The sequence below is a fragment of the Streptopelia decaocto genome (genome assembly GCF_964273445.1).
Source record: "Streptopelia decaocto genome assembly, chromosome: 22".
Lineage (NCBI taxonomy): Eukaryota > Metazoa > Chordata > Aves > Columbiformes > Columbidae > Streptopelia > Streptopelia decaocto.
This window is the reverse complement of record NC_138677.1, coordinates 4,392,584-4,403,935: the sequence shown is the minus strand read 5'-3', so window position 1 is coordinate 4,403,935 and position 11,352 is coordinate 4,392,584. Positions and strand designations below refer to the sequence as shown.

Here is an 11,352-nt window from a genome sequence, read left to right as displayed (position 1 = left end):
AAACAGGGGTTGGGTGAAGCCAAAAACCATCTTCGCTGGTTTTGCGGCAACACCTTTGCCCCCAGCCCAGCATGGGATGGAAGCAGCTGCCCAGGATGCAGGATGTGCTGCGGTGACACCTCCTGCACCACGGGGGCTCCGCTTGTCCCCTGGATCCCCCAATGGGATGGGACGAGGCCTTGGCAGCGACGCTTGTGCCATCGGGGCCATACGGTGCTGTCGGTCTGTCTGTTTGCCAGGTGTTGTGGGTCCGTCTGTCCAGGCCTCGCGGTCGGGGGGTGCCAGGCTGGCAGTGACACCCCCACCCGGGGGGGTGCAGGGTCTGTCCCCCGCAGCACGGGCGGCAGCGGCGAAAGGAGAGCAGCTATTAATAACCCTGCGCAGCACAGGGAAGAAAATGTAATTCCATAATGGAAGCAGCTCCGAGAGAACAATTCAGGGAATAAAATGTTCTCGGAAGGGGGAAGGGGGGAGGCGAGCCCATCCCAGCCCCCATGGCGTGCAGCTGCGGCGCTGCCATCGTCCCCCCACCGGGGAGGGAGAACCCCCGGCCCCCCTCAGCCCCCCGGGGGTCCCGGCCGCAGCGGGGGGCTGGGGGCCGCTGTGTCCCCCCGGGGCTGGGCAGGGGGTGGCGGCTCCGGGGGGTGCGGGGCAGCGTGTCCCCCCGAGCGGCCCCGGGAGCCGCCGTGCCCGGGGGTGGCGGGGATGGGGGGGCAGCCCCGGGGGCGGCACCGGGCCGGGGGGAGGGGCTGGCGGCCGCCCGGTGCCCACGTGGTTTCGCGGTGTCTCCGGAGCGGAAGAAACGGCGGCCGGGGCTGCGGCGGGGGCGGCCGGGACCGACACGACACCGGCACCGGCACCGCATCCCGGCGGGCGCTGCCGCGTCGCGTCGCATCGTATCGTATCGCCGGTGAGTGCGGGGCCGGGGCCGGGGGGGGATAACCGGGCTGCCCCCGCCCCACCGGGGCCTGTCGCCTCCGGTCACCATCGCGTCCCCGTGTCCATCCCCATCTCCCCCCGCGGCTCCATCCCCGGCTCGGCCCCGGACCCTCCCGCATCCCCGATCCCGTCCGGCGCGGTGCGACACCGGGCAGGGCCGGGCGCGCTCGGGGAGGCTGCACCGGAGGCACCGGAGCCTCCGCAGGCCGGGCCACCCCCCCCACCGCCCACCGGCGCCCGCGACCCCCGCCCGGGCTCAGCCGCCTGCCCGGGCCCCGCGCCCGCGGTCGGGGGCACGTTCGCTCCCCGGTTCGCTCCCCGGTTCACACGCCGGTTCGCAGCCCGTCCACGCTCCCTCGGGGCCGTGGCCCCGTGTCCCGGGCTCCTCGCCCCGCCGCAGCGGGGCCGGTGCCCGGGGAGGTGACAGCGCTGGAGAGGGGGCTGCGCCGGGCAGGGCTGCGCGGCTGGGGCGGCCGCTCCGGGGCCACGGTACGGCCGAGCACGTCTCCCCAGACGCCCAAGCGGGGCCGTGCTGGGGCCGGGCAGCTGCGTGGAGTGTCCCCCCATATGGAGCTGAGTGCTGGCACCGCGGTGGCATCTGCTCCCTGGCACAGCCCGTCCCCATCCCTGTCCCCATCCCCACTGCCGCTCACCGGCCGAGCCTTCCCGCCGCGTCCCGGTGCCGCGGAGCTGCAGCCCCATTTTCGCTCTCTCTAAAGGTATTTGTAGGCCTCGAGGAGGGACCATCGGCTGGGAACGCAGAGGGAGCGCAACCGGTGCCGTGGGGACCTCCACCGTTACCCCTGGAACCTAATGATAACGCTGCCGTCTCCCACTGACCCTGTCGTGGCCGATCTGAGCGCCCGCCCGCCGCGGCTCCCTGCCCGCGCCGCCGCCGCCTGAGACCCGCGTGCCCGCGCCGCAGCCCTGCCCAGCCCGCACCGCTTCGCCCCGCGCCCGGGGCCCGCTGCAAGGTACGGACGGGGAAACTGAGGCACGGGCTGGGGAGCAGCAGGGGGGTTTGTCTGCCTTTCACGCTCCTCGTCCCAATGGAGGCTGCAAAACACGTGGCTGTGACAGCACTGAGCTGGGGTGGCGGGAGCAGCCGGGGGGTCTGTCCCCCAGAGCAGAGCGGGGCTGGGGGTTCCATGGGCTGGGGGAGCCCTCAGCTCAGGGGGCGCTGGGCTGTGTCCCCCCATCACCCAGCAGAAATGGCCTCTCTCTCCCGGCTCTGTGCTATGAATTATTTGTGTGACAGCGGCTCCCGGATGTCTGCCCGAGCCGGGGAGGCTGCGCACAACCCGCGGCCACCCCGGTGACCACAGGGTCCCCACCCGGGACAGGGGCACAGTGCCAGAGCCTGCTGTGTGTGTACCAGAGCTCAGCACCGCAGACACTGCCTCCTCGGTGGCTTGAGGCACATTTTACCTGCGGGGCCGGTGCTGAATGGCAGAGCTGCTGGTGGCACTGGTTGAGCTCCAAACCCTCCACCGGGGACAAACCCTGCGGCACCGGGCGGTGCGCAGGGGGCCGGGCAGGATGGGCCCCGCGGGGCGGGTGTCTCCCCGGGGCGCCAGCGGCAGCGCTGGTATTTAGGGCACGGCGCGGGCTGTGCCGCTCGGAGCGTGGGAGGGCGGGAAGCAGCTCGCGTGCCGCCGCACCGGCCGCTATTTCTGGCGCTCGCTCCCGGGGGGACGTGGGGAAAGTCACCGTGTCCCCCAGGGCTGCTCTGCCGGGGACGCTCTCTGCCCCCCCAGCTCCCACCCTCCACCCCAGCGGTGATGGCCCCTGCAGTGGGGTGTGCCAGGACCCCTGTCCCCCCCTTCCCCGGTGGGGACAGAGGTGATCACCAGAGTGTCCCCCAATCGCCCCGGGGGACACTGAGGGGTTGGAACTGCTGCCAGTGGCCACTCCTGGAGACTGTCCTTGTCCCTGTCCACTCCATCGCCCCAGGGGCTTCGGGCTGTCCCCAGACAGGTTCATCCCGCGTCACCCAGGGACCGAGGCCACAGCGTCACCGTTGTCTGTCTGTCCGTCCGCTCCCCCACCGCAGGCAGGACATGGACTCCATGTTCGAGGACGACATCAGCATCCTGACGCCGGAGGCGCTGGGGCCGGACGAGGACTGGCTGGACAGCCCCAACACCGACCTCTCGGGAGAGATGTGCTCGGCCTCGCACTTCGCCCTCATCACCGCCTACGACGACATCAAGAACCGGCTGACAGGGCTGGAGAGGGAGAACTCCACGCTCAAGCGCCGGCTCAAGATGTACGAGGTCAAGGTGAGGGTTCGGGGGGGCCGGGAGGGGCGCGGGGCCGGGGGTCCCGGCTGAGCCCCCTGCCCCGCGGCCGCAGTACCCGCTGATCGGCGAGTTCGGCGAGGAGCACATCTTCTCCCTCTACGAGGCCAAGGAGACGTCGCTGCTCAAGAGCGAGAAGGCGTCACTGCAGCAGCAGCTCAACCAGTTCCAGCACGAGGTGAGCGGGGCCGGCGGGGCTGGGGGACACGGGGGGTCCCCAAACTGCCCACTCACCCCGCTCTGCATCCCCGGCAGCTGCAGAAGAGCAAAGAGCGGGAGGAGCAGCTGGAGGAGATGATCCAGGCCTATGAGAAGCTCTGTGTGGAGAAGGCGGATCTGGAGACCGAGCTGGGAGAGATGGTGGGTGCTGGTGGGGACTGGGGACATTGGGGTCCCCTTCCCCACAGTGAGTGCTGAGCAGGTTGATTCTCCATCCCGTGGAGCAGCCGGGACTCAGTGGGGATGCAGGGCCGGGGGGATTGTGGCTGCTCCCCCCGTTGTGGCCACGTTGGGGTTGTGGTGATGGCCAAGGCTTTGTCCCTGTCCCCCTCCCTCCTCCCAGGGGATGCTCCCAGCTCCAGCGCGGCTCAGGGTCACCCCGACACCCCCGGCTTCCACCACCCACCCCCTGTGACACTCTGCCCGCTGGGGTGGGTCACCGCCACCATGCCACCCTCTCCTGGGCTGGGGGCAGATCCCCCATCACCCTGCTGGGACCAGCACCACGGGGACCCCAATCACTGGGTGTGCCGGGGGACAGGATGAACCCCGGGCAGGGGTGCGATGCTCATGGTGCTCAGCCGTGTTCCCCCCTTCACTCCCTGTGCAGCGGGCGCTGGTGGAGACGCATCTGAGCCGCATCCGGAGCCTGGAGCAGCAGCTGCGGCAGCGTGACGGTGCCACCTTCCCAGGGCTGGGGACCCCGCTGCCGGGCCAGGACGTGCCTTTCCTCACCCTGCACCCCAACCCCGGCCTGACCCACGGTGAGCTGCCCCCTCCCCGCCCCGCGGTGCCCCCGGGTGAACGTGCCGGGGGGCTGCGCGTGCCGGGGGGCTGAGCGTGCCGTGCCGCAGTGCTGGAGCGCGCCGGGGGCTGGCAGAGCCGGGGGCTGGAGGCCGAGCTGGAGGCGGCGCGGCAGGAGAGCCAGCGCGCCCAGCACCGCGAGGAGCAGCTCAAGGCCGAGTGCGAACGGCTGCAGGCGGAGCTGAAGCACCTGCAGGACACCCGGGAGCAGGTACGGGGCAACGTCCGGCCATGGGGACCCCCCAGCCCCCTGGGTGGGCTCCAGGTGCTGACGGGGTGTCCGCTCTCCCCAGGAGCAGTCGGAGCGGGACATGGCCTGGGTGAAGAAGGTGGGCGACGACCAGTAAGTACTGGGGGCGGACTGGGGCGCGGTGGGGATGGTCCCCCCGCTGGCAGAGAGGGGTTGGGGAGCAGGTGGGATCCCGCACCCCAAATTCCCCGCTGCACCCCGGGCTTTCAGAGCTGGGCTGTGGGGTGGCCATGGTTTGGATCCAGCACCGTCCAGGCTACGCGGTGCCGGCTCGGCGGCTGCGCCGCTGCCTCCAGAGGGCACTGACGGCTTGTGGCTGCCGAGCGGCACCGTACGGCACCGTGCAGCACCGAGCTGTGCTGTGCAGCACCGTACAGCACCGTACAGTACCGTACAGCATCACACAGCACTGTACAGCACCGTACGGCTCCATACAGCACTGTACAGCATCCTACAGCACTGTACAGCACCGTACGGCTCCATACGGCACCGTACAGCACTGCACAGCATCATACAGCACAGAGCTGTGCCGTGCAGCACCGTACAGCCCCGTATGTTGCTTTTCGCAACAGTGCGACCGATGCGGAGCCGTCGCGGTGCTGGTGCCGAGTCCCTCGCGTCTCTCCCTGCCCTCCCCCTCGCTGCAGCCGTGAGCTCTGGGGGCTCCATCACAGCCCCCCCAGGTGCTGGGACAGGGACTGAGCCTCCCAGATTTGGGGTTTCAGCCAAGACACCCCCAAGGAGAGGAGGGGAGAGCTGGGGGATGCGGCGCGGCTGTGCTGGACCCCGTAACCCCGGTGTGAGGGTGCAGCTCCATGCCATTGCCAAGACTCCTAAAATCAGCCGTCTGTGCCCCGTTTAATGAGGCAGCGGCGGCGTCACCCCGCTGTCCTCGCTCGCGTGTCCCCCCGCGGGACGTGGCACCCCCGTCCCCGCCGTGCGGTGACGCCGGGCTGGCATCGCGGCCCCTCGGGGCACGTCGGGCTGTGGACAGATAAAAGGTGACACGCGGGGACGGGGCTGGGGAAGGGACGGGGTGTTTGGGGTGGCTCTACCCCGCCCCCTTTTTCTCAAGGTGTCGGATGCTTTTGCTGTTTCTTGTCTCCCCGGTGTAAATCAGCACGGGGGACTCGGGGGGGGCAGCCATTCCGTTCCCCCCCCCCCAACATCCAACCCCCACCGAGAAATAAAACTCCGAATACCACCCTCAACATTTCCCAAACCCACCTTGTTTTCAAGCCCAACTCCCCCAGGTCACAGTGGGGAAACTGAGGCACGGCTGGTTCCATACCGCTCACCCACAGGCCTGGGGGCACCTTCCCCCACCCCCCCCGGGCACAGCCGCGCTCTTTTCTTGTAAATACGGCGCTTTTTTGTAACCCGCTCCTCTCCACCACTATTTTTTTTGCTCTGAAATGTGCTTTATCGGCACTTTCTATCTCCGGGTGCCTTTTTTTGGCTGGTTTTTGCCGAATTAGTCAGCGTGCCGCTGCGGCGCCAGCAGGTGGGGGGTCCCTCCACCCCCTCCCCGTTTTGATAGTTTTGTGGGCTTTGTTTGGTTTTGCTTTGGGTTTGGTGGGGTTTTTTTTGGTTGGATTTGGTTTGGTTTTGCGTTTCTTCCCCACCCTTTTGGTGGGATTTGGGGGGGTTTTAATGAATTTCGCACCCACGGGTGCCCGTGCCGGGGCTGCTGCTGTGATTGTCCGTCCCCTACGGCAATGGGGTGTCATTTGCCGGGGGGGGGACACACGGGGTGAGCGTGGGCGGCCGCGTTTTCGGCGGCTGTTTTGTTCTCACGCCTTATCTGCAGCCGCGTATCAAAAACTCGTGGTTTTTGCCCCGAAACGGAGCTTTTCAGAGGGTGGGGGGCACCAAGGCACCAAAGGAGGGTGCAGGAGGGATGCGATGTGGGTGGGGGTCCCAGCGGGTGCCCTGGGTGTCCCCTTGCCCGGTGCTGCAGTTTCGGTGCTTCCTCCCCATGCCTCGGTGTGAATTTGGGGGTGGTTGAAACCCACTGGGGGAGCTGGGACCCCCCCGGTGTCTGTACTGGGGTCCCGGGCTCGGAGCCCCGTGCCCACGCTGGCTCACAGGGGGAAACTGAGGCAGGAGAGGTGGCCCCGTGGGGGCTCAGGGACGTCCCCAGTGCGCGTGTCCTCAGTGCCACCCTGGCCAGGCCGTGGGGACCCTGGGGACATGACATGGGGGCTGGGCTGGGGAAATGTCTTTTGCTCTTTTGCTCTCTTTTTCACTTTCTTTTGCTCTCTTTCTCTCTCTTATTATTATTTTCTTTTCTCCGTTTCTTCTTTTTCTCTTTTTTGTTTTTATTTTTTATCTCCTTTTTCTACTTTCTTTTTATGTTTTTTTCTTTTTTCCTATTTCTTTTCCTTTTCTCACTTTTTTCTTTTTCTTATTTTTCTTCTCTCTTTTCTTTTTCTTATTTTTTCTTCTCTATATTTCTTTTCTTTTTCTTATTTTTCTCTTTTCTTTTCCTTTTCTTTTCCTTTTCTTTTCCTTTTCTTTTCCTTTTCTTTTCCTTTTCTTTTCCTTTTCTTTTCCTTTTCTTTTCCTTTTCTTTTCCTTTTCTCCTTTCCTTTTTTCCTTTCCTTTTTTCCTTTTCTCCTTTCCTTCTCCTTTCCTTTTCTCTTTTCCTTTTCTCTTTTCCTTTTCTCTTTTCCTTTTCTCTTTTCCTTTTCTCTTTTCCTTTTCTCTTTTCCTTTTCTCTTTTCCTTTTCTCTTTTCCTTTTCTCTTTTCCTTTTCTCTTTTCCTTTTCTTTTTCTTTTTCTTTCTCTTCTTTCTCTTATTTTTTCTTTTTATTTTTCTATTTCTCTTCCTTTTTTCCCCTTTTCTTTTTCTTCTCTTATTTTTTTCTTTTTATTTTCTTTTCCTTTCCTTATTTACCTTCTATTTCCCCCTTTTCCTCCCTTTCCTTCCCTCCCCTCTCCCCCCGACGCGCTGACGGGCGGGCGGGCAGGGCCAGACCTGTCGGCTGCGGTTACGAGCGGCGGCTCCCGGGTCCCCGCGGTGTCACAACGGCTCAGCCGGCTCCTCCGCACGGCGCGGCGGACGCGCGGAGCCCCCAGCCCCGCGGGGCCCTCGGGACGCGGCTTCTCCCGTCGCATCACCGCGGAGAACGTGCTTTTTGAAAAGCGACACCCAACCTGAGGGGGGGAAAACCGATGACTTTGGCGGGGGGACCCGCCCCCCGCCCCGTGGCGCGATGCCGCAACTTTTCCCTTTCGAGTTAAAAACCTCAGTATGGGTTAGATTTGGGGGCGCCCCATGGCAGGGGCTGATTGGCCCCCGGTGACACTTTGTCCCCGCCGCAGGGTGAACCTGGCGCTGGCCTACACGGAGCTGACGGAGGAGCTGTGCCGGCTGCGCAACCTCAGCGCCCTGCAGAGCCAGATCCTGCGCGCGCTGCTGCAGGACAAGAGCCTCAACGGCGGTGAGGGGGGAGAAAAGTGGGGAGAGCGCCCTGGCTGCCCTGGTGGTCCTGCTGGGGCTGAGCTCCTGCCTGTGTCCATCCCGGGGAAAGTCCCTCCCCTGGAGCATCCCACCCTGGGGACATCTTCTCCAGGAGTATCCCTGCCCCAGAATATCCCTGCCCCGGAATATCCCTGCCCCAGAGTATCCCTCTCCAGGAGCATTCCTCCCCCAGGGTCATCCCTCTTCAGGAGCTTCCCACCCCTTTCCAGAAGTATCCCTCCCCAAGGAGCATCCAACCTGGAGCATCCATCCAACCTGGAGCATCCGTCTCCAAGAGCATCCCTCTCCAGAATATCCTGCCCCAGAATACCCCTGTCCTGGAGTATCCCTTTTCCAGAAGTATCCCTCTCCCAGGAGCATCCAACCTGGAGCATCCCTACCCCAGAGCATCTTTCTCCAGAATATCCCTGCCCCAGAATATCCCTCTCCAGGAGTATCCCCTGCTGGAGTATCCCACCCCCAGAACATCCCTCCCCGGAGCATCCCTCCTGCAGGGGGTCCCCACAGCTGCATCCCCATCTCCATCTGGGATGCAGATGGGTGCCAAGGGGTATTTTCTGTGTCCCCAAGCTGACGTGACATATTTTCTGTGCTCCCCACCCCGTTTTTCCCCGCAGGCCAGCGCCACTCCCCGCTGTCCCAGTGCCATTCCCCGGCCCAGCAGCGCCGCTCGCCCGCCCCGCAGTGCCCCTCGCCCGCTGCGCCGGGGCGGCCGCCGGCACCGCAGTGCCAGTCGCCAGCGCTGCAGCGGCGCTCGCCGGGCCCCCCCAGCCAGTCGCCGGCCCAGCAGCGCCGCTCGCCGGCCCCCGCGCCCTGCCAGTCCCCCGCCCCGCAGCGCCGCTCCCCGGTGCCACCCGCCAACCAGTCGCCCGCCCAGCAGCGCCGCTCCCCGGTGCCACCATCCTGCCCGTCCCCGGCTTCGGCGTCACCGCACCGGCTGCCCGGGGAGAGGATGGAGCTGGGCTATGCCAAACCCTCCAGCCGGCACGTCAAGGCGGGTTTCCAGGGACGCCGCAGCTACTCGGAGGTGACGAACGTGGCCCTGTACCAGCAGAGCCGCTCGCTCTGGCTGCAGCCCGAAGCCTCCACGCTCCCCAAGCACCGGCCCTATGGCGACGTGTACCTGGGGGGCGCGGGGGCCCCGCTGAGCGCCCGCCCGCCCTTCGAGGAGCACGTGCGCTTTGAGAAGCAATCGTCGGACGAGGAGGAGTGGGGGGTCCCCAGCCCCCCCAGCCCCGAGGCGGGGGCCATCCGCTGCGCCTCCTTCTGCGCCGGCTTCCCCGACGCCGACGCCGCGCACCGATCGGCCGCTGCCTACGCCCGGGCAGAGCACGCGCAGTCCTGGCCCTCCATCAATGTAAGCGGGACCCCCCCAAACCAGGGATGTGTTGGGGTGGGTTGAGGGTGGGTTGAGCCCTGGGAAGCCCCTGCCGCACTGCAGGGCGGTGACCCCATGGCGTGCCTCAGTTTCCCCGACTGCATGGCATCCAGGCTGCACCCAGGGACTGGGGGGGAGGACAGCGGGATGTGGGCGGCATGGGGAGCGGGCGGTGGGCTCAGCACCCCCTGTGCCCCCCCCGCAGCTGCTGCTGGAGACGGGGGACTCGGAGGTGCGGAGCTGCCCGCTGTGCCAGCTGGCCTTCCCCATCGGCTACCCCGACGACGCGCTGGTCAAGCACATCGACTCGCACCTGGAGAACAGCAAGATCTGAGCCTGCCCCCCCCCGCTCCCCCATCTCTGGATGCTGCATGAGAACACACCGGGAGCCCCCCGGCTCCTGAAATACCTCCAAGTCTTCAGTAGCTACGGAAAGACTGATCCCCCCCCAACGCCAGAGCCCCCCCAAAGTGGGCTCCTCCGCGCCCGCCCCGTCCCTGCGCCCGCAGCGGGTTGGGATGCTCAAAGCGGGGTGGCAGGGTGACCCGTCTACACCCTTGGGTGTCACCTGCACCCCTGGGTGTCACCTGCGCCCGTGGGTGCCGCTGTCTGATCTCAGGGAGGATTCGAGGGGCCGGGTCCCGGATCCGGCCCCCAGGACGCGGGTGAAGGGAAGGGGCTGCCCCCGCCCCAGGGGTCACAGGTGGGTCTGGGGGGTGCTGGGGGGGCAGCTGCTTGTTCTCGGTCCCCTCACATCATCCCACCAGTTCAAACATCTCCTACATTAAAAGCCGCACCCCCCAGCCCCATTTCTAGCCCCTCCCCACAACGATGCTGCTGAGAAATGACCCCCCAAGGTGCAGCATGGACCCCCCCACGGCTCTGCGGGGGCTCTCAGTGCTTCCCCCCACCAAGGCCACAGTGAGTCTTGGTCACAGCCCCTGTGTCCCCCCACAGCCTGGGGACAGCACAGCCCCCACCCCATCACCCCATCCCCTCCACGTTCAATCTACCTCAAAGCTGCCAGGAGAGGGGGTGTCCCCCCCCCGCCGAGCTGCTCCGCGCTGCATGTCCCCCCTGTGCCACGGCGCGCACCCCCGCACCCCCGGGGCTCGGCCGCGGGTGCCCCCACTGCACCCCTGGCAGAGGGACCCGCTCCCCGCAACGCCACCGACCCCAATAAAACCATCCAGCACCCGCAACGCCGTGGGGGGGCCGAGCTGTGTCCTCTCTTCGGGTCCCCGGGGAGGGAGGTGGGGGGCAGGCTGTGGGTGACACCTCCGGGGCTGGGACAGGGCAGGGGACGAGCCGGTGCTGCCACATCCAGCCCTGGCAGGGCCAGCTCGTGTCACCAGGGCTCAGCCGCGGGGGTGACGGGGTTCAGGTGCCTGTTGGGGTGACCTGCACCCCCGTTCCCGGCACAGTGACACGTTTTGGGTTTCCTGGCCTGGCAGGTGACAAGAAATGGGACAATTGAAAGCAAAACGAAAACCGTCGCCAGCCCTAGGGTGGTGACAGTGGGAACACGGCCAAGCCCCGGCTGCGCGGTGCCAGCACCAGTGTGTGGCCAGAGCGGCATGTTCAGGGTCCCCTGCAGCTGGGGACATGGGGACATTCCCCCCCGGTTTGGCCCAGCCCTGGGGTGGGCACGGGGGTTGTGGCAGCGGTGGTGCCAGCACGGTGCTGGGCTGGGCTCATCCTGGTGACACGATGGCATGTCCCCAAGCTGTCACTCCAGTAACGTGCAATGTCCCCAGGGTGACATGTGGGGGATAAAAGGGACGTGGGGACCCCCCTCGGGTGACCGAGGTGCCGTGGGGACAGCGTGTGACCCTGGGGGGACCATGGAGGACACGAAGAGTCTGCGAGGTGCTGGGTGAGCGGAGTGGTGAGTGGGGCTGTGTCCGGGGGGCAGAGGGGGGGCCCTGGGCGTGACGCTGGGGTGACGGTCACAGAGCATCCCCGGTGCGGGACG

The 11,352-nt window shown here is 66.2% G+C and overlaps 1 protein-coding gene across 1 annotated transcript; it reads left to right on the top strand.

Moving 5' to 3' along the window:
- Positions 1-2,999: 2,999 nt before the first annotated feature.
- On the top strand, positions 3,000-9,711 carry TBKBP1 (TBK1 binding protein 1; the record flags this gene model as incomplete). The annotated part of the gene is made up of 9 exons (XM_082070841.1): positions 3,000-3,221; positions 3,295-3,417; positions 3,495-3,599; positions 4,069-4,222; positions 4,313-4,485; positions 4,556-4,605; positions 7,840-7,958; positions 8,617-9,356; positions 9,583-9,711. The coding sequence occupies 9 exons, from the start codon at positions 3,000-3,002 to the stop codon at positions 9,709-9,711; spliced, it is 1,815 nt and encodes a 604-aa protein (XP_081926967.1).
- Between the last annotated feature and the right edge of the window lie 1,641 nt (positions 9,712-11,352).